Source organism: Apus apus, chromosome 2 (genome assembly GCF_020740795.1).
Source record: "Apus apus isolate bApuApu2 chromosome 2, bApuApu2.pri.cur, whole genome shotgun sequence".
NCBI classification, from domain to species: Eukaryota; Metazoa; Chordata; class Aves; order Apodiformes; family Apodidae; genus Apus; species Apus apus.
In genome coordinates, this window is record NC_067283.1 from 79,506,402 (window position 1) to 79,529,791 (window position 23,390).

The window sequence follows — 23,390 nt, forward strand, 5'->3', positions numbered from 1 at the left end:
TGGATGAGAAAGCAGCATTTCTCCAATTTTTAAAAGAGTTTTAAAACTGGAAAAGTTGTTTCTTCCATGACAAGGTTTCTTGCAGAGTTTATATCCTCTTTATTACGCTGAATGCTCAGTTACCTGTTCTTAAAAGGTATATTCAGTTATTTTTACATCAGTTTTAAATCCATTTGTGTTTATTTACTGAAGCAATGTTCAGTTGCAGTTTGTTAAACTAACAGTAATTATATAATTTATTTCCCTCAAAGTCATAAGGGTTCCCTGAGGCAACTAGTTGATGTTTGTACAATAATAATCAATAATCACCACCAGGGCTTTTTCAAATATCTGTTTGCAGGCATAAACATTTTAGTATCTAGGTCAATTGCTCTCTGTGACTTGCTTGTCTAGACTTTTGCATTCGCCTCTTTTTCTGAGTGCCGTAAAACTCATTTCAGATCCATTGCAGTTGGTCTGTGCCACGTTACAATGATCAGCAGGAAGTGGATGTTGCTGCATGTTGTAGTGAGAAAATAGCAAGGCACACTTAAATTGGTTAAATCAAGTAAGTTCAACATAATTAATGCACTTTGAAATCACCGTTCAGATGTCCTCTACCACAGGAAGAAGTTTTAGGTGGACGCAGAGAGACAAAGTGAGATCAGTAGAAGACAATAGCCCCAAAATGTTTACTTGTAAAGACAAAAGCTGTCACAACTGATTTCTTAAACAGAAAATCTTGGATATGGTTGCTGCAGAAACTGGATCTTAAAAGAATGTGTATCAAGGACTCATACACCATTCTGGACAGATGACCAGCCTTGGTCTTTAACCTGTCGTTCTCTGTAGTATACGTTAAGTGTGGGCCATTGACTTCAAAAAAAGAAAACAATGATACACACAAATTGTGTAGTTAATTAGTACAATTACACATATATATTAAGTATCGCACATGTACATTTAGACCAAGTCCTTAGTTATTAGGCTACTCCTAGAACTACTTCTATCCTGCTCTTGCCTGCAACCCAGTGGTAGTTGCACAGTTACTCTCCACAGGCATCCGGTGCTCTAGAGCAGTCCCAATGTAACCAGTTTGCAGGTTCTGCCTTATGGTCGCTGAGAAAACCACTGTTAATTTAATTTCTGTATTTCTACAGTAAAGAAATTTAACAGGAATCCTCATGAATCACAGTGTTTTTTCATGCCCTCCTGCGTTACTGGGAAGGTGAGGGAAATTCTCTTCATCAGCTCCTTCAGGGGAGGTGCAGAGGGCAGAGAATGCTGCTGCTAAAATTGCAGCACAAATGTCTATACATAGCTACTTACCTCCATAATTAGCATGTTATGCTTACACACATCAGATAATGTTTTCAAAATGTAGTTCAAAGTGAGTTCCTGTCTCCAAGCATTAATTACAGCTTCCATTTCACATCTCTTTACTAGATAGCAGCAGACAAAGATCTATATAAACACAGCAGGGTTTTAATTGAAAATCTAGTGGAATTTATTTCTGGTGATTGCTGTTTCTAAAGGATGGTCAGTTATATAGATCAACAATTGTCTGCCCAGGGCCAATTGCCAGTATTTCCTATTTGTTTTTTTAATATACTGGCATAGACTTAGATTTCACTTATTCTGGCTTTTGATTTCATGCTCTTTTAAAGCGTAATTCCTGCTGTCCTCCTAAAAAGCGCTTTCTAAAGAAGAGGTATTAAAACATTAAAGGAACATGGAAGTTACAAAAATTGGGGTATCAGTATGTAAAAATACTAGCAAGCAGACTGAAACAAAGCATCATATTAAAAATATTTCTCCTGTGTTCTGGAGGCACTGCCTTGTGCGATATCATCTACTAGAATTTTTGTTTTGTTTGCATGCGTTTTCTCTGAAAAGCCCCTTCATCTTCCCAAAATGAATCTATAGGAATGAAGAACAATGTTTTTTTTCTTTTCCTTGCTGGAGGGTGAATTAGACCTCCAGACAGCTTTGAAAGACTCATTTGAGCATTGTACAATAACAAAGCAGGAAGAAAGACCAGTGTGTGGCCACAGGCCATTTGAAATGAAGGGATGAGCCATGGTGTCTCTCTTCTCTGATTTGAGCTAGTTTGCCTCATTAGAAATAAGCTGTGCACTTGTGCACACAAATTTCTACAGTCTGATATGCAAACCTACTGTCATAAGCTGCATTGCATCCCATGAAAATGACAGAAATCAATGTTTCGTCCAGATCAACAGCAGATTGTTTTTGTTCAGGAGGTCACCTCCTCTCTCCACTTGGCAACGGTGAAGAGAGTTACTCTTCCATAACTGTTCATGTAAACAGTCCATGCACTAGATCACAAAAGATCATTATCCTGACATCCAGTACATAGTACTGCTACATGGTAGAGATTGTCTTGTATTGGTCAGCAAAAAAATGCAAAAAAAGCCAAGGAGACATCATCATACAGGAGAATAACTGCCAGAAACATGCCAAGTTCTTAAATAAGGAGGGATGTCTGTCTGGCATCAATGTTGTGGTCTGTTGTTTTGGTTTTTAACTTTGTCTGTAACAACGTTCTTCTATCAGCTTTTCTTCATCTTGGTTTCATATTTCCTAGCTGGACTTTTTTGTGCAGGTTCTGGATAACTCTTGTAGAGTGAGTTTCACTGTACACATGGAACAGTCTGATCAGTAGGAGAAGATTAAAGGGAAAACACAATGAGATTAAGCTATAAGTGTATCTCAACCTGTGGAGAGCTCTCATTTTCGTGTAGATTCTTCACCATCTCTGAACTAAGCTGAAAGGTGTGACTGCCTCAGTCCACTGTTTTGGTATTTCCATTGGTAGTTAAGGCAATCTAAAGCCAGTTTTTAATCCTGAAGAAACAATTTCTTCTAGCATCCTTTAGCTACCTAGAACAAGGACACTATGAATGTGTACGCTTGAGGCTATGGGGAGTGGAAGAGTTTGCTTAGTTTAGAAGTTAAAGTAGCTGGACCCCAAAGTACCATGGTGCTCCTTAATGCTCTGTATGAAGGGAAGCTTTAAGTCACTCTTGTTGGTTTGAGGGATGAATGTAACAGCTAAAGATGCAACTAATAGGGGATGCTGTTGCCCAACAGTTGCTGATGATGGTCTGAAGTCATGTACAGAAAAAATTCCAAATTTATTAAAAAGTCTTGCTATGAGCTGTGCCAGTGAAAACAAGCATAAAGCTTGGTTTGAAAATACTTTGCTCTAGTACTCCTTGGATCTTATTTATGCTCAGGAATGGAAAAGGCTGCCAGGGAGGGAGGTGGTAGGAGAGGCTGCTGCAGCAGCTTACATCATGGACAGTGGACGTGGGAAAGTGCAGCTAAACAGTGTGAATGTGCCTGAGAGGATGCTTGTAGAAAACAATGACAAGGAGAACATTTAGCAGGAGGGTCTTGGATGTAGGTGGCTATCTATTGGCACTTGATAGTTTTAATGACATTCTTTGTTTTATTCTGGTTCCCTTCAAAAAATCACCTCCTGTGGACTGTAACTGGCATTTGTAGTATGACATGCGTTTACAAGCATCTCATTTTGTAATCAATTCTAAAATGACCTTGATAAGAAAAAAAGATGATTTAGGGGTCATAATGGTGTATGCACTGACAAGGAATAAATGATAAAGTGCTAAAGGAGAGCAAGACTGATGTAGATTGAGGCTGCTGGAAACCCACCAAGACTCACCAAATATGGTGAGGGCTGCAGAAGCCCAAGCATGTAGAGATGATTATATAGTATGACATTTTCATCTTAGAAATGGGTTGCTTTGTTGAAAGCGTCTGAACTTGTAGTTTAGAACTTCAGTTCGATTATGGCTTTTAAGAAAGGAACTTGGCTTCAGATGTTTTAGCTTATAATTTAGGGAGACAACTGGATTCTGTCCCACTGAAATTAGTGTGGGACTAGTTGAAAGATGGGGCATACATACCACAGAGAGGGTAAATCAAGGCCTTACCAAGAGCAAGACCCCTTATTATCATCCTGCTTATGGAATACCCTCGCCCCTTCTGCTCCCTCCCCTAAAAAGCACACCAAAATATTGTCCAGCCGTCTTTCTCGTTTTTATGCTGACGTGTATGTGGTGGTAGAGTGAGTTGTCTTTGCCTCAGAATAAGCTCAGGCATTATGAACATCTATTCCTTTACTTGGGAAAACTGGGAGGAGCCAGTACCTGCAGTGTGGGGCAAGCTCTTCTGTCCCCAGGTCTTGCATTCTAACACCTCAAAAGTTGACATTTTAAAGATAAAGAAGTTTGACAGCTACACAGTTTTGTGGTCTTATAAGCATCTTCTGCCTCTGTAAATTACTTGAAATCACCAGTATTGTAGTTTGGTAAAAAGTCCTGTAGCCTTGATGATTTAAACATGAGAGATGCCCAACTTGTGTAGGACAGTTATAAAAATCTTTTCACGTTCATTGTCAAATGGTGCGATATAGTAGCTTTCTAGTGAACCAGATGCACTGCAGTTTTATTTAAAGCTTCCCATATATTAAGGGTGAGCCTGGAAAATGATACTCATTGAATAAGTTGAAACTAATAATCCTTTTTTTTAAAAAAAAAAAAAACACCCTTACTTTTCAGATAGCAATTCAGTTCCTTGAATTACTCCAGTCGAGTCAGGTGTTGATCAAAAACAACGCAGAAAGATATCTTTTGAGGCATCTGCTTTTTTTTCTATATTGAGGATAGATGTTGTCCCGGAGCAGAAAGCCTTGAAAGTGCTCTTAAAATGAGAGTTGTCCAAAGTGCTGTCTCTCAATGTTAATGCAAATACCTGTAACAAAACATCTAGATTCTGTATTTGATTGGTTCCAACATTTCCAGTAGCATGCAGCTACTTAGAATAAACTTAACTGAAAAGTAAAATTCCTAAAAAGAAAGTGTGTTGTGTTCTGGCTTAAACCAGAACAATGAGGAATGCAAAGCCTGAAAGAAGTATTTTTTTTTTCTTATCCCCTCAATTTATTTAAGAAAGAAGAGAGAACGGGGTTTCTCAAATGCTAGAAGTCTGGGAAGCATGGAGGGATACCTTGATGTAGAAGGTGAAAGGAGGTAATGAGAAAACATATGGGATAAAACTGATGATCTTACACGAACAGAGAAAGCTTGGGTAAAACACAGACATCAGAAAGGATCCTCAGAAATAGAAATGTTATTGTGGAGATGTGAAAGTCTTGACATAAAAGGGAAGAAGTGGAAGGTGAATGGTTACTGTATATGGAGAAAACCTGAAAGGATATGCCCAAAGGAGTCTGTGAAGGGGAAAGATGGAGAGCAAGACAGTCCTGATACGTCTAGTAAATTTGGTTTATAGAATTAATTGAAGTGTTCTTGCACCAGGGCCATTTCCTTTCTTGTTGCTTTTTCCATGTAGAGGACCTGAAAAAAATGCTGAAGGGGAATTTTCTCCTCTTTTAGTTTGAAAGCCTTTTCTACAGTGGAAAGAAAGACATTTTAAACTGTATTTAGATAATCTATTGCAAACTTGTTTCCTGTAACTTTAAGCTAACTTGAAAATGTGTGTATTAATCAATAAAGCTTTTTACATAATTTACTTATGTTTGACATCAAACTAAAGTAAACTTCAGTTTACAAACTAAAGATTGTGCCTTCCTTAACAAAATATTGAAAACTTTCTCGTATTAGACAGGACTACTAAGACCATTGCAAGTTATTCTAGACTGTTTCTATGGGCATCAGAAATCTTTGTGAGGTTTTGAACCTTGTTAAAAAGCTAATTGATTTTCACTGTTTGAAGAAGTGGTGATTTCAAGACATGAGGTTCAAAGCTGATTGCTATTAGAAGGCAACAAGCAGAAAAAGCATTTGGAGAACTGATAAAACCTCTTCATTTCTCAAGTATGTCTTTCATTTTGACTGTTGCAATACCATCATCTTACTGAATGTTTAGCTGAGAAGACAGGGCTTGAACTTCGAATTTTGAAAATCCTCATTAGCAAATCAGCAAACAATCTTATTTCCTCTTTTTTGTCCTAAAAGAGGGAGCAGGAGCATTTGTGGTTTGTGACTGGAAGTGTTTTGGGAGATGCATTATCAATGTAAAATTTCAGTAAAAATTTGAAAGTAGAAAAGGAGCCTAGCTTTTTAATACAGTAAACAAAGTGCTGTATTGGGATTCAGGCTGAATAACTCATTTTTCATTTATTCTTAGGTTTAAATAAATATATTAGTGATGAACTGATAACAGGTTGGTGGTTTAGTCTGTAACAAATTAAAGAGTTTGTGTGTGAAGTGTTGAGTTGTTCATATAACAGAGAAAAGTAAACTGTCCCGTTCATTACCATGGATTTAAGAAAACAGGCTTGCAACAGAAGCTCTACACAGCATTTCTTTGAAATACCCCTGAAAGTATTTTAATCGGAAATCTGCAGAAATCCTAATGGCTCTGAAGTGCTTTCATTAAAAATAAGTAATTATTGACTGCAAGAATCAGATTAGAAACTGCAAAGAACAAAGAGAAAATTTAATTCACTCCCTTTTAAGCAAAGTGTAAGTGACATTCTTATGGGAAAACCTTCTCCAAAAATTAATCAAAACGGCTGCTGTGTGATGTTAGCATAATAAAGTAATCTAGAGATCCTGCATCTGACTGCTAATTGCTTTAATTTGCCACATGATGATGCCTGGTGCAAAAACAGCATCCAGGAGACAGTGCCCCTCAACGGAACAGCCCTGCATTTTTTGTGTATCTTTACACCAGTTCAACTTGCTGCTAAGGTGCAAAACTGGAGAGTCAGCTCTCCAAGAACAGTGTTGCATTAGGTGGCCTCTCAGAGTCCCTAAAGTGAGGGGAAGCAGAGCCCTGTGAACAGGGCATTGAGAGGTGGTGCTGTGCTTTGCAGGTCCTGCATTGCCTGAAGTCCCTGCCTTCATGGCTCTTAAGGGTGCTAGGGTAGAAGGCTAGCAAGAGTAGGATCTGCTGTTTATAAAATAACACTGTTGCTAGGAGTGTGTGGTAGTCACTGGACGAAAAAACTAGTTGATCTGGAAGTGATGTAGAAAATTATTCTTCCAGCAGGTCTTGCTGCTGTTGATTATCCCAGGGGAAGTTTACAGAGATTTTGGGAAGCTTTGTCTTTTAATGGGAACTTTTCAAATAATGGGAATAGTTTTTAATAACAGTGCTTAATCAGCTTACCAATATCTTGTTGAACTACCTTGGGTTAGGGTGAAGCTTCTACTTGGGCCAGCTAAGTTCTAGTTAGTCCATACAGAAATCTAGTTGTGGCTGCCCCTGGGTTGGATTGTTATACTTGGTAGACAACAAATCTGATCCACTGTGTCTGCAAAGAATATATATCTGTTTTGTGATCTTGCCTTGGGATGAGGAAGTGTTTGTTGGGTTTTTTTGAGGTCCTGACTTTGTTCTATGTTGTATCATTATCATTTGGTGGCAATTTGTACATGTATTTAACTTGTTCTGCAAATAGATAATACATAGTCAAAACACCAGAAGACTGGAACCACAAAATCTGAACTATTTCAGGGGAAAAAAAAAAAAAAGGAATTTTAGTGACATGTCCTAAGAGTTACTCCAGTAGGTGATTTAGGAATTGTTTTTGCAGTATTGTTTCTACTATTCACCAGGTTTCTGTTAGTGCCATAATGTGCTGCTTTTTCCTCTATGACACCTTACGTGAATTATGAGGCAATGAAGCCATCTGACTTACATTAAATATAAAATATTTTCTTAGTTGCAGAAATTAGTAGTATTCTGGAACTGTTTACTTAATTTACTTAATAAGTTTGCTTAATTTTTAAAAAGTTATGCCTCAACCATGTGAAAGACAGCCCCATGTTAAGTGAGTTGGTGCAGAAGTGGGCTGCTGTTGCCTTTTGTGATGTTGTAATTTGGAACAGGAGAAGCAAGAAAACTCGCACTGGAGCCAGTGGTGTAGTTGTGCCAGTGCTTTATCACAGGAAGATCAGGGAACGTGGTGATGTTCTGTCAGGTACTCGATCATGCAGAAGCTATAGAGTGGATGCTTACAGTTATAAAATTAGACAGTATCATGTATTCTGGGGATTTTTTTATTTGCTTCCTTGCCATGGCATCTGTTGTGATGGCGTGCCTCAAGTTACTCTTCTTACATTTTAGTAAGACTTCAGTCACACTTCAGTAAGGTAAGGATGAAGATCTGTAGCAGTCTGTTTTCTTGGTCATGCTTGCACCGTATTCATGTAATTTGGAAAAAAAATCTCTTAAACTTTTGTCTGTGCAATCTGTGCTGATATATATATATATCACAGTGAGGAAGCTTGCTCTCAGAGACTTCCTCATTAGTTATTTAAGAACCCAAGAGGGGATGATCCCAGGAAATTAAGCTGTTTTATCAGCACTGTAATTGGCCTGTGATACAATCTTGTGCTGAAATGGTATCTTTCCTCTCAGTGAAACCTTATGAGCTATTGCTCAGCGTGAGGGTTTTTATAAAACACAGATTGAAAGTTCACAGCCCTGTAAAATGTATTTGAGTTACAGTGAGGAGGAATATTCCACTTGCAGCTAATAAAATCATAATCAGGTCAAGGACACTGTTCAAGTCCCCTCAGAAAAAGCTCAATGCTGCTGCTTGGGCATGATGGAGAACGAACAGGTGGATAATGGGGAACATAACAGCCAGGTAGCAAGGAGAAAGGAGAGCTAACACATGGCAGCAACTATGTTAAGGAGAAGAAGAGGGACGCGGGTAGGTGAGGAATATAAGTGCTGTGGAAGAGTCTGAAAGAGAGGAAAGGCAAAAGAGGGGAGGTGATGGCCACTGGATCTTGGTGTGTGCTCCTGGGGTGGCTTGCCAGAGGAGAGGGCAGCTGCAGGAGGAGGACGTGGGGCTGCGTTTCTGTGGTGTGCAAGATGCTGCTCGCTGTATCCACCCCTTTCTGGGTAAGATGCTGTGGAGGTGAGGGGAGCCCAAATTCTGTTCTCAACCTCACAGGCGGTTCCTGTCAACAAGAGGGTCATCTACTGGCGAAGCATCTCTTTGTGTGTGGGGACTGTGTTACAGTGCCAGAGGCATCACAGCCTGGCTCTTTGCAAGTCCACAGTAGGGCTCTTGAAGCCAGGTGTCAGCTCCTGCCTGTAGTGGCAGAAAGGGTACATAACAATATGAAGTTAGCATCACAGCAGCAACACTGCACACACCATATGATATGTCAATTAATCTCGCATGCTTCAGAAATGTACTGGAAATGCTGGAGATAACATACTTAATGTAATCTCCTTCCTCACTTAATTTGATTTTATTTGAAAAATATATTGAAGTGGATAGAAGGTGACTGAGAAAATGAGCAGTGTTGTGAACAGACTGCTTCAAATTACCGTGTTACCACAGCCTAATGAGTAAAGGCAATGGGAATGGGCATAAGCTGCTACTTGGGTGGTTTTAACTGATGTGGTCTCTAATTGCAATAGGATAGAAACAAATGCCATGTCAGCTGCCATACTAATGTTTTGGGAGCATCTGCCAGTTCACATGCTTTTCTTAGAGCCTACTACCATATAGTGGTGTTAGTATCTACCATAACATGAGGTACTTCTGTTTTAAAAATGAGTAGCAGAGAAGGACTTGGATACTCTACATGGAAATACAGACTTTTGCACCTGACACAGTCAGGTTTTTAGGAAGTTCAGGGAGTCCCTAAGAATATGTGCAAAGCAGCTCTAGACCAGCGTTTGTAGACATGACTGTGCACCTATTTGAACAGCCGAGAAGCAGCTCTCTGCTGTAGGTGGGGTAAGCATGAAAACATGATTGAGGTGCAGCTAGCTTTTGCCTTTCTGTTGCTTTTGTTGAAAGGAAAAAAGCAGGGAGAAGTACTAGCCACCTGTATCCGAAGGATTGCTGGGCTTTTGCAAACATGTCTTTGTTGGCTTTCAGTGTTAAATCCATTCTGCCCTGTGTGTAACAACAGCTCTGGGCTTGTGTGCTTGCAGACATACATCGGTTCGATAGTTGCTTCTGTGAACCCTTACAAGAGCATCCCAGGACTCTACGACCACGCCGCTGTGGAGCGATACAGCAAGCACCACATGGGAGAGATCGCGCCTCACATCTTCGCTGTGGCCAACGAGTGCTACCGCTGCCTTTGGAAGCGCCACGACAACCAGTGTATCCTCATCAGGTAAGTGGCTGCTGCTGCTGCTTTGATTATCCCTGCTGGTGAGCCTTCCAAGGTGATTTAGGAACACGGATTTGGGTCAGCTGGAGAGAACAGCTCCAAAACAAAGCAGACTTTTAAACCATCAGAGTTTTGGGAGAGAGCTTTGAACTTGTTCTGTATTGTTATGTGGTCGTCTAACAACTTGTTCATTTCTCCCCCTCTACTTGGCCCTGGTGAGACCTCACTTGGAGTATTGTGTCCAGTTCTGGGCTCCCCAGTTCAAGAAGGACAGGGAACTGCTTGAGAGAGTCCAAGGGAGGGCTACGAGGATGATTAAGGGACTGGAACACCTGCCTTACGAGGAAAAGCTGAGAGACCTGGGGCTTTTCAGTCTAGAGAGGAGAAGACTGAGGGGGGATCTAATTAGTGTCTATAAATACCTGAGGGCTGGGCATCAAGAAGGCAGGGGCAACCTCTTTTCACTAGTGCCCTGTGATAGGACGAGGGGCAATGGATTCAAACTCCAGCACAGGAAGTTCCACCTCAACATGAGGAAGAACTTCATTACTGTGAGGGTTACAGAGGACTGGAACAGATTCCCCAGGGAAGTTGTGGAGTCTCCTTCTCTGCAGACTTTCAAGACCTGTCTGGGTGCTTTTCTGAGTGATCTGCCCTAGTTCTGGTCCTGCTCTGGTAGGGGGCTTGAACTCGATGGTCTTTGGAGGTCCCTTCCAACCCCTAACATTCTGTGATTCTAACATTCTGTGATCTTATGGTTTCATTTAGTGAAAAAAATCTATTGTATCTTTGTGTATTTTTTGCTAATCACCCAACTGATTTTACTCTCAAGTGTTTTCCCACCAGTTGTGGGACAATCCCATCCTTGTGCAGCTCGGTAGTTTGTCACCACTAGACCCTGAACCTTGTATGGAGAGGAAAATTAAAAATAACCCACCATACGGCAAATAAGAATAGCAAAAGAGAAAACCCTCCACATTTCAGCCACTTAATTCTGCCCGATTAAGCTTCCTTGCTTAATCTCATTGTGCTTTAATTTAATCTTGATTTAATAGCTTCCCGTTTGAGCCGCTGTGTCACTGGTGTTCAGGATCTCGCTGCTGCTGAATGTACATGGGGAGCAGTTGGCATTTCAATTGCTGATTTCAGCTCCTCCTTCCTTCTAGCTCCAGAAGAGCTGAAAATGCAGCCAGGCCTTTTCGCTTTCCCCTGCCTGCCAGCTCAGCTGTGTTGGCTGACAGGAGGGCAGGGAAAACCAAAGCCTTGCCTGCCAGATCGGGCGAAGCAGCTCGGTGGCAATGGCAGCGTGGCACCTGCTGTTGGGCTCCAAGCCAGTGGTGATGCTCAGGTTAGGGGGGCATGAAAGAGCTTCTGTTTCTCTCTCCTCTCTCACTTTTGCAGTGTTTCTGGGATTAAACCTGTCTTGCTCTTGCCTTCCTGCAGCCTATCAGCACAAGTAAGATACGGAGAGCTCTTCAGATTCAAGGTGACATGATTTTGGCTGTCTCCTAACCTTCATGGGAACCTTTCAGACAGCAGCATCTTTTGCAATAGGCAGATCTTAGTGGCATTTAAGACCACAGGCAAGTTTGCAAGGCTTGCAGAGTAAGAGGAGGACTTGGCCTGTGTAGTTCAGCACCCAGCTTTGTTAGAAATGTCAGATGCAGCACAGCTGGATCTGGTTCCAACTTTCTGCAAGCTCTCAAGTTGCAGTCCCCAACCTGCCCTCATCTCTGAGCAGATTTTACTTGGCAATTCCACACAGGCAGAAAGGGCTGTGTGTATTTTTCAGCTTTCTTCAACTATCTTTTTCCTTTTTTTACAAAAAAATAAATATTTGATACATACTGCTGTACATATAAAGTGGAGTCCAGGTGACACTTGAATTAAAAAATGAAATGCGCAGAGATATTTGACATGCCAAAATACTTAGCCTGGAGTAATAATTTTATGGATTATTGCCAGGTAGTTACTTGTGAATGGCCCATATACCTGGATTTTGGGGACTGAAATAATTTCTGGTGCCTAGCAGGTGGTTGTTGATATTTCTGTTAGTTCTACTCTGTACTGGCCAAACCATTCTACCTTTGCTTACAGTTACCCACAACTTCCCACAGAAAACCAGGTTGTGTCCTAAAAAGGACATAAACAAAAATCTCTGATGTTCCAGAGGAGTCTCCAGCAGTCCCTGCTCTGTAAACCATGTGCCTTGGTACAGATAAGCCATTAAATGGAGAAGTTTTGCATTAGCAGTCTCTCTTAAAATAGCTGACAAGCCATAATATCGAGAAGTTTTGCATTAGCAGTCCCTTTAAAATTGCTTTACTGTGGTCATGGATAAAAACAATGATTTGTGGAAGTTCAGTGCTTCAGACAAGTGCTATAATACAGCCTTATAAGGATGTGTTGTTGCTACAGAACATGAAGGACCATGCAGCTCATAACAAAAAATAAAAAGTCCAATCTACTTTCCTAAAACACTGTTGTCTGTTGTATCTGTGAAGGGGTCAGAGCAGGATTTTTTTAAATTAATGGAGGTTTTCAGTGGCCTTAATGAGGTTTAGAAAAGTCCGTGGTTTGGGGCATCAGAAGTGGACGTATAACGGTGTGGTTATCATCTTCACCATCCTGGTCATTCCTGCATCTTTTACTAGCTTAGAATTAGCTGGTTGAGCAAGTCACTCTTGGGCCTTCTTGGTGGCTATTGGCACTTGAAAAGAAACGGTCCAGCTCTGCAGTGTGTGAATTCAGGCAAATATTCTGGTCTTGTATTTAATGTAAGAGATGCTAAAAAGGAAAAATTTGTTCCATCACAAGAACATAATAACAGGGACATCCAGTTAAAATGGGTGAATTATTCGTGTAGGCTTCACGTTCTGATACACATCCTTCACCTGCTCCTAACTCTGAGACCTAAGAACTCAGTACGGAGTTCTAACAACGCCATGACAGGAGGTGCTGAGCGCTTTCATGTTATCCTCTGGGCTTCAAGTGCCCTCTGCTGGCCTCCAGAACGAGCACAAGTGTTGCAGAGCTGCTTTCTTAAGGCATAGAGTTTAAAACCGGGGAAAAAGCTTCGGCTGTTTTGAAATGTTTGGAATATTTGTCTGGGTGGGGTAAGATGAGAGGGTTAAGGCAAGAATCTGAATTAAAAACGGTCATCAGTAGTGACTTAAAAATCTATTATCAGTGCAAGCCCACTTCTGCAGTAGAACAACTCATATGAGAAGTGAAAAGAAATACAGAATAGATTCCATCAAATGGAGTCATCCACAGGTGTTTATGTATTGGTCTGTGTTACACAAGCTTGTTTTAATTTGTGATAATGCTCCATAAAAATGACTTAGCGGCCTGAAATGTTAACAAAATGGCACTCTGAGGAAGATGTGCACAGCCAGTGCATTAGAATATCCACACAGTTTTGATATGGTGTTTTTGCTCTCCTAAGCTAGAAAAAAATTGCTTATCTAGCTATTGAAGTAGAGTTTTCCTGTAGACATAAACATTTCCTCAACAAATGCTCCATTTCGTGTTGATATGAACCTTACTGTAGAGTTCAGTTTCATTTTTAAATGGAAAAAACCCCAACACGACAATAGCACACCACAATTAACATGTCTGTTGTAGCGTCAAATTAATTTTAAAAAAATTATCTTGTGATTCTTCAGCTGAGTGACTTGGTGGGATCGTGAAGGAAGTCTGTCTTTTTCAAGAAGCAGCCATACAGCTTGTCCTCATGTAGGGAAGGGACAGTGTTCCTCCATGATTAGCTGATATTCACAAGTTGGTACCAAGTGCAAACCTCCACCCCTTTATTGTAAGAGTAGGAAAATAGGTTGGTTTTTGTTAGTACTCTGTTTAAGATGGTCTAGTCTGTACACAAGCAAACACATGCTCTTCTCTCAAATACACTAGCAGTTGATGCACTTTAAAGCACTCAAAAAGAAGTGTAGAGCAGTCGAAGGAGCAGCAAGTCACTTTGAATTACATTCAAGTCAGTGCTGTGAGTGGGAAGTCACAGTCTGACACCAGTTTGTTCCCTCTGTTATCATCTGATGCCCTGACATTTTTTGTTGTTCAGCTTGAAACTCAATGTGAACCAAAGTACTCTTTGGATGAGACCCAGACTTGTGATGGAAAGACATTCTTATGAAACTGACACACCAAAATTCACATGTGCATTGGACAAACTGTATTTGCTGAAAGGGCCTATTTTGTCTGTTCGTATCTATCGTTAGGATTTTAAAGCTGGACAGACAGAACTGAGAAGTGATTTAGACTAGTGTTGATACCACCTCACTAGTGTTGTGTCCTTCAGAATTAGGAGTCTCTCTCAGTGACCCCTTTTTCCACTGCGCCCTTAGCAAGGTGCCCTGTCATGGAGTAAAGTTTAAAGATCTCCTAAATGGGAGTCTCCTGGGTTCCTGTCACACTCAATATATTCAGCATGCGGAATGTAGTCATGTGGAAAGAACTGGGCACTTAAACTCACGGGTTAGAAAGGTTGCTGGAAAGGTTGGCCATGTGCTAAAAAAATCACCCTTCTTTTACTGACCTTGGCAGCTTTTTGTAGGCATAAGCTTTGTTAAGGAGTCTCAAAGATTGATCCCACTTAACCTACTGTTAGTGTATGTACTGTGAGGTTGAATAAACAACTGAAAAGTTTAGCATGCTTGTTCTTGATTTTCATTTCATTGATTATAACTCTTTTTATAAAGCCTTTTGTAGAGGAAAAATGCAGAGCCAGCTTGATGCACCTAAAATTATGACTCCGAGCTGAGCAGCACTGTGTGGGAGTGAGATCTTGCTGTCACTCCAAGAGGGCTCCAGAAGCCCATCACTCAGTGTTCAGCAGTAGTTGTAGAACTAAACAGAATGGAGCAGTTACCGGTAAATTAATGGAGAACATTTGGTATATACATCCTTTGCTTTTATCCTGAATATTTTGTAGAAGCCTTTTTCCCCCTTTCGTCATATCCAAGAAGACTTTTTGAAGCTGGAGGTGGTTCAAAGGAGAACAGAAGGGATGATCAGACATACAGCATGGCTCTACATGGGAGAGGCTAACAGAGACAGGCAGTTAGAATTTGGGGGCTATCCGTGAAGTCATGCATAACAGAGAGAGGGAGCACTGGGATGAGTTGTTGGCTGCTCCTTCTGCTATGAGAACTATGGAAAATCAAACAAAGCTGATCGGAGGCAGATCCAAACCTAGGCATGTTCATGTTTTTTAGGGACATGACTAGAGACCTGTGAAAGATAAATCCATTGAGAGTTACAAGACACATAGAAATTTGGTCTAGATGAGAAGTCCTGAAAATTGGAAGGACAGAGAAGGGAAATCTCATGTCTTCCCAGTTTGTCCCCATTTCGCGACTGTCAGAGAAAGGACACTGGGCAGGTAGATACCTGGCCTGGGACAGTTCTGAGCCTCTTCTGTTCTAAGAAAAAATAAAGATTTTGTAATTGTGCATAATACCAACTGTACCAGAGATAAGTACAGAAAATATTTTTCCATCAGCTATGAACGTCTCACTTGTAGAGTTGCTGTCAGCCACAGTGGGGTAGTTCTCAGCTTCCATTGAACTACAGGTGCTCCAGAGCATAGGATAGAGGATGGAGGCGGAAGAGGAATGGTATCAGTGAAACAGCTGTTGTCCTCCTTGGTACCCAGATCCCTGCCATTGTGCTATGCACTGCTCAGAAGGGGAGAATTTAGGAAGGTATCGTGATTTTTTGCACCAAACAAAAATAATGGGAGTGTTTGTGAAGCTCTTTCAAAACTCATGGTAGAAATATTTTGCTAATCCTTTAGTGTACAAGGAGACAGTATTCAGTATGGTGAATATTAAATATTTGTTTTGTTGGCAAATAGAGCGTGAGTGGGTGAGGGCCTGCAAAGAGAGAGGGAACTAATACCAAAAAGTCCAGAAGTCAAGGGTAAAACTAAATTAAAAATACTACTGAGTTTGTTTGAGATGGTAGACGTGTGATGGATGAATCATACTTGCTGGAACTTATCAGCAGGTAGCATATCTTGTATGAAGTTTTATGAAACATTTTAAAGACTTTGGTTCTTTCTTGGAAACAAATCTCAGCTATGAAGCTCTGTGTCTTATTATGTGTTCCGAATGCTTCTTCCCTGATAATTTTTTTAATTGTTGTCATTTGCAGAAAAAGCCATGCCACTTCCTCAGGCTGTACCTTTCTTCTTAATAGAATGTATCATTATCCTTTACTGTAACCTAAGATAACCAGGGTCACCATGCAGCAATAGCATAACAAAAGACTATCAAGTGAACTAAGCTTGCTCCACATGCCCAGTCATGCTCCATCAAAGTCAGTGATAAATCTCCTGCTTGCTACAGAGAAAAGGGTAGGATAAGACCAAAATGTACCTCCTTTCATTGGGAGTAAACTGGAATTAGGCATAACTTAATTAGAAAAACTAAGAATTGGGCTGCATCTTAGGTTAGAATACTATGACTTCAGATGAACAGTAAGTAAACTAGACAAATTTAACCATAAGCTATGTCTCTTAATGACTCAGTTTGTGTTTTTAATTCTAATGCTATATAATTGAAGGGAAATTATACTGAGGAAATGAGCCAAATTTTTACCTTCTCTTTTTAGTGCTTCTGTCTTGGAGGGAAAACAAATGTATTGCTTTCTGTTTCTATCAGTGGGATTGCTTATTAACAGTTTGTTTTTCAAATGTCAGTTTAGCATTATCAAATAGCTGTGTTCTGTCGTGGGTAAAGATGAGAGGTTTTGCATCTCTGATGCTTAAGAGAGGTGAAAATTGTGTATTTTGAACCTATATGAATCTGGTTTATTTGAAGGGGCATATAAAAGGGGTTTTTAAGAATATGTAGCTCTCTAAGAACATCAGTATTAATTATATCAGTAGCCTTTATGTGTTATAATACGCATTCTCTAGGTCTCTAACTTCCTCCTTCCCACAGCAGGACTCCCTCCTTAACTGGATTGCTGCAATGTAATCCCAAACTTTCCTGGCTGAATTCATATTCTGAACTTTCTTTGCAGCTGTTGCCATGCCTTTGTACTAACTTTGTTTTTCTATTCTGCTGAGAATTGTTGGATAGTTTGTGTTCAGAGAGCTGTTTGTTGCCTTGTGGGTTGCTCTGTACATCTTTATGCAATCAATGCCCTGAAATGCATTCTGAACAGTGGTATGAAGTCTAAAGACAGCTTTTGTGTTTTAAGATGGCGTTTTGTGTCATACTCAGTGAGCTTAAAGATGCCTTCTGCTGCTGTCTGAGTATTGCTTCTCTTCACCCTAGTCTTCCTGGCCTCCAGTAATTAAGAGTTTGGAGGGCTGGGCAAACCGAAGGCTTCTGGCCCTCAGCTGGAGTTGTGCAGACACTTTTCCTCCTCCTCTTCTTTCAGTGGTGAAAGCGGTGCTGGTAAGACAGAAAGCACAAAGCTGATTCTCAAGTTCTTGTCTGCAATGAGCCAACATTCGCTGGAGCTGTCCTGCAGAGAGAAGACCTCTTGTGTGGAGCAAGCTATTCTTGAGAGCAGGTACTAAATCTTAATACACAGGTATTCTTTCCAGAACACAGAAGCCTTCTCATTGAAATAAAAGAGATTGTGATGTAATTACAGTTGTAGGTGCATTTACTGGTCAAAAAGTTAATAGTGGAAAGAGGGAAATTTTCCATTAAACAAAATTACCTGGCTGTTCTAGAGAGTTGTGAGCACAGTAGGCTATCTTGATGAAGCAAAAGGTTGCATAGTTTTTAAATGGGTGATGCTGTTGTCGTAGCTTTCATTTTTTGTGGGGGCTGGATGCAGATAATTGAAGTGGGGGAAAAGAGATGGGAGGGAGAAGCCATTGGCTTGGTTTGTATAGCCTGAGGATAAGGTAGAACAAGATACAGCATGGTGAGGATAAAGTATGTAAGTGGTAAAAGCATGCTGAGGAGAGGGAGGATAAGGAGAACTGATAAGACAGATGAGTAAATGCAACAGATAAATTGGACACACTCTATGCAAGCAAAAATATCTGTGTTCAAATGAGATAAGAAAAACAATTTGGGATGCTATTACTTTTGTTTATTGTACTTCATCTGTTTTACCTGCTGTATCTTGTTGTAATTTTTTTTTTCAATTGCCTTAGGACAAAGACTATTTTCCTTACATCTGTCTAGCAATTTGCAAGTGCTGAGATTTCATATTTCTATAATTAGAGTACTGTACTGAGGACTGCATGCATCTTTTGAGCAGTTACAGATCAGTCTGCAGAGTAGTTCAGTACCACTGATATTCCTGTTGCTTGAATACTTACACATTTGATGCAAAATTGTGATGCCCATTGTTAATAAATTGAGGATAATACTGAAGATAAGTAGGCTGAGGAGGGTATCAGAAGTGAGTTTTTCAGAGTGCTGTTCCTTTCACCAGTCCCTGTGAAGCTGTTGGCATGCTGGTCACACGTTAACACTCTGTCGTTCTTCTGCATTTTCACAGCCCGATTATGGAAGCATTTGGCAATGCAAAGACTGTTTACAACAACAACTCAAGTCGCTTTGGGAAGTTTATTCAGCTGAACATCTGTCAGAAAGGAAACATTCAGGGAGGAAGAATAATAGATTGTATCCTCATTTGGTGATTTCCCCCCCATTTGTGGGCAGCCTCAGTGTGCCTCCTCTGTGGAGGGCTGAGAGAAAAGTGCCCTTTTACCCCATCCAGAAGCATACATGATTAAATTGGTCTGATGTAGGTGGGAAAGGGAAGCAGTAACACCAAATTCTGCATGATTTTGTACACACACACATTTGTTGCAGGGTGATGTGTATATACTTCTGAAGGAAGGACCAGGATTTTGTATTGTGACTGCTAGCAGGGCTCATGTGCATGTTCCTACATAGTGAGCTAAATCAGCCTGAGTAGTTGTCAGCTGTTTCCCTCATTTATTAAATTTTTACTTTTGTAGAAAAGTAATTGAAAGAGCAGAACTGCTGAATTTCTGCAGCATGAGCCTGGGTGGGTCAAATCCTTGGATTTGTCCTGCATTTGGCAAAATTGGACTATGAGCCAGCTCCAACAGAGCACCAGAGGTTTGAGGATGAAGAGTATTCCAAGGGGATCCTACCTACCTACCTGGTGTTTTGGATATAAGCTGCTTTTGCAGTGTGACAGATTTCATCCTTAAAGCTGTTTCTGAGCATTAGGGAGAAGAAAAAGTGAAGGAAAGCAGATGTAATTTAAAGTCTAGTACATGACAAGTTCAGTTTTGATGGGATGGAGGAGAAAGAGGTGTAAGAACACAGTGGTATTAGAACTGCTGCAATATTATTGTTGCTACTTAATTCATCTTGTTATGGCAGTAAGCATGTGGTAAGGAAAGACCATGATGCTCTTCCTGTTGCCTCAGATGAAAGAAGGAAGATTATGTGTATATCTTGTGCATTAATTGCTTTTTGCTTTATTCCTTGACTGAAGCTCTTCTTCCTGACTACAGATTTATTGGAAAAAGTAAGTTGATATTTGCTTTTGTTCAGTTAATTTTGTTTAATGTTTTATTTGAAATTGTGGATTAAAAATTTCTCCTTAAAAATGATTGCTTAAATGGAAACTGTTTTTTACTTTGACAGAATCGTGTAGTAAGACAAAACCCTGGGGAAAGAAATTATCATATATTCTATGCTCTGCTGGCAGGGATAGAAGAGAGAGAAAAAGGTGAGTTGCAAAGCTCAAGTCACACAACTGTTGTGGCTCTCTGCTAGCAGTCAGCTGTGGTCACAGCAGTGGACAATTTTAACTGCAGAAACCTGCTAACCCAAGCAGAGAAATAGTTTATTTATTCAGCTGGGATTCAGTGACTGTGAATTTGAGCTCAACATGATAAAGCAACTTGCTTAGTTGAAGAATGTCACTGAGCTGCCAGTAATTTTCTTCCAGCTTCTACAGTGGCCCTGGGAAAATTAGTTGGGGACAAATATGCTTCATTCTTTTCAAGCTGAATATTTTTGCTGGTACTAAATAACTCCACGGCAACAAAGAGAAATAGTTCTGATTCCTCCAATCCTCTCTCATAAATCCACTGAACAAAAGAAATGACATTTGTATATGTACAGAATTGCCTAAAGCTGTGTCAGCATCTCCCTTTAGGCCTGCTCTCTTTGCATGCTAAAAAGTAGAGTTAACTCCATTGTGTAGCTAAGTAAGGCAAAAAACAACAAAATAACCCCCCATTTCTGATTTGAATATTGTTTTGTTCATCATCATAATTTCTGAGCAAATGAATTGTGAACTGTTTCACGTAGTAATTTTTGTTTTCACTCATTCCCTTTTCTCTCCTCATCAGATGATTTTTACTTATCTGTACCAGAGAACTACCACTACCTGAATCAGTCTGGATGTATAGCGGATAAGACAATCAGTGACAAAGATTCTTTCAAGGAAGTCATTGTGAGTTGTTTCCCTAGTTCTTTATGCTTTAAAAATGCTGTAGATACAGGCACCTGGGGCCCACTGACAAAGCAAGGAGGAAAGCCTTCTTGTGCTGACATGCACATGCTGATCTCTCCATCCAGACACTACTCTTTCATGGACTTACATTCTCTCATAACACTTCACTGTCATTTTGAGCATGTCTTTACCTTCCGTCCAATATTTTATTTTTACTCTTGTCATTGCAAAATGTTCTATAATTAAGTGAAATTATTACATTTTGTAACGAGAAGAGCATCAGTTGGGAAGACGATGAGTATTTACATGCCTTTGCCCTTCCCTACATTGTTTTACATTAGCAATATGTCTGCTTCCACTCTTTTTCCTTCCTAAAGCTTTGTCCAGATCATGTAGCATCTATCAGGTCAAGCCTGCAGTGCAGCATGTGGGGAACAAAGTACCTGGGCTTCTGTGACTCTTAAGTTGCAGCTGGAAGCTCCAGTTATATGGAGTAACTTACACAATAGAATTAAAGAAAATGAAAACACAGATTAAAAATCAGGTCCTGATGGCGTCTTTCTCAGAATGGCTTTATGTCTTATACTCACGCCAATTAGCTACAGCAGGTAGTCTATACTGACTGTTACATTAACTGCCAATTGCTTATTATATCATTGAGGTAACAGGTGTTAGATTTTAAAAATCAGTAAAAATAATGGGGTTTACGCCCTTCACCAAACTGTTTTTGCTTTGCCAAATTGAAAAATTAATGTGTAGCGCATGGAGCGGTTATTTTTAGTGTAAAGCATCCTCATCTAGCATGCTGGAGGTGGGATGGGTGGGAGGTTGGAAAAGTTGATGATTTATCTACATTATAGTCCCATGGCATAAGCTGAGTAGCCTGCCATTTAATTTGTGCTAATGATCCCAGGGTAGGCAGACCATGAAATCAGCTGGGCAGGTGATGCTTGCGTGCTGCCTGCCATGTGGACATGCTTGGAGCAGGGTCTGAGGATGCCAGCCTGGCTTCCCAGAGTAGGAGGCAGACAGAACCCCCACAGTTCACCCTCTCCTGTCTTTTCCTATTATAGTCCTCCCCCTTGACTATTATTGTGGTTTGAGTCATGGGAATGTTACTTTAAAAACTTCTTTGTAGGAGATATAGAGGAACTGCATGGTGAGTGTGGAGATGAACTCCTATTGCTGCTGCTTTTTTAGAGCTCAGTTGTGAAAGGTCTTCTCTACAAAATAGACCATCAACCTTTATCTCTTCTCTGCTTTTAATTATAGAATGAGGCTGACGCTTTTCCATTTGTAACTGATTATTTATGAATGATAAACTGTGTGATAGGTCATCTGTCAGATACCTGCAGTGACCATAACAAGATGAGTCTAACTGTAAGGGTACAATGGTGATCTGGTCTCTTACAGGCTCATGTTGGACCTACATTTGGAAAATTCTGGTGATTTCAGGAGGCATACAATTACCCCTTCTATGTCAGAGAAAAGCTCATGTTTCTCCTCTTGTTTTAATATTTCTTTAGGTAGAGATTTGCTGTTCTCCTCATTTACATAGTTGAGCCTTCATCATTGACATATTAGTTATTCTGAAATTTCTTGCTCTCTTTTTCCATAAGATGTCAGACCACACTGGCAAGATGTGTTTGGGCTTTGTGTCTTGCCCAGATGATGCTGCAGAACAGCTTCACCTTGGCTGAGAAAGCAAATGAGCAAACCTGTTGCTGTGTTTTCTCCCCTGTGCCTTGGTACCTTCAAGGCTAATTGGCGAAACTTGGTAAAAACTTAAAGGAAGTTAGTAATGCAAATAAGAGGAAGTTAGTAATGCAAATAAGTGAAATTACGTCTGACACATGACTCAGTAGTAGGACATTCCAATATTTATACAATTGAGAGCAAATTGCAACAACCTTACAGCATTAAAAGATTTTCTTAAAGCCAGAGTGTTACTTGGCTGTGTAAGACATGTAAGACATGACAAGATGTCCTTGTCATGTCTTACAGTGTATTCAATTTGGGATGAAAACAAAAGAAGTGCCAGCCCTCAGTCAGTCCTGACTTGCTTTTCTAAGGCCTGACAAGACGGTGGGTTTCTCCTTTTCCTCATTTCTGAGTCAGCATCCCTGTTATTGAAGAAGCTCACATGTCATTCCAGACTGCAATGGAAGTGATGCAGTTCAGCAAGGAGGAGGTGCGAGAAGTTTTGAGGCTGTTGGCTGGTATTTTGCATCTAGGAAATGTTGAGTTCATCACTGCTGGTGGGGCACAGGTGTCTTTTAAAACAGGTGAGAAGGCTTTGCATCCAAACGTTTCTTCAGGCTGTGAAAGCTATATTTGTTGCTAGTATACCTGACCATAGCAAGGACAAGCAGTGAAAGGGTCTTACTGCTTTTTAGCATCTGGAAGTGTTGATTAAAATGCTATTTTTGGGTTTTGCCAATAAGGCAAATTAGTCTGCTTCTGGATGCTGCCTTAATTAGGGATGACCTTGGGCATATATTTATTCCATTAATAGTAGTGAAATTCCTTTTCAGTTTAATTCCTTTATTGAAATCTTCTCAAGTTGATAAAACATAAGTGCTCAAGTACATTCATTAACTGAGATCTCCACTGAAGGCATCTTTCGTTTAATAGAGCTTTTGGTACCTCTTTTACAAATACAAAAGTGTGTGCTGGGATGTCTATAGATTGGGCTGGTGAGCATTTTAAATCTTTGTTTAAATGTGGCAATAAAAAATAATACAGCTTTATATACCACCTAATAACAAAATTTCAAATTAAAATATGTATGTAAGAAAAAAAAAAATTATT

At 40.2% G+C, this 23,390-nt stretch overlaps 1 protein-coding gene across 1 annotated transcript in view; it reads left to right on the top strand.

Annotated features, from left to right (window-relative positions):
- Window positions 1–23,390, top strand: part of MYO10 (myosin X) — a 167,277-nt gene that overhangs the window by 75,434 nt on the left and 68,453 nt on the right. Inside the window, exons 4-10 of the mRNA XM_051610362.1 lie at window positions 9,958–10,145; window positions 17,553–17,687; window positions 18,636–18,760; window positions 19,630–19,643; window positions 19,763–19,847; window positions 20,476–20,579; window positions 22,735–22,864. Coding sequence (XP_051466322.1) covers window positions 9,958–10,145; window positions 17,553–17,687; window positions 18,636–18,760; window positions 19,630–19,643; window positions 19,763–19,847; window positions 20,476–20,579; window positions 22,735–22,864 — 781 coding nt within the window. The remainder of the gene's footprint in view (window positions 1–9,957; window positions 10,146–17,552; window positions 17,688–18,635; window positions 18,761–19,629; window positions 19,644–19,762; window positions 19,848–20,475; window positions 20,580–22,734; window positions 22,865–23,390) is intronic.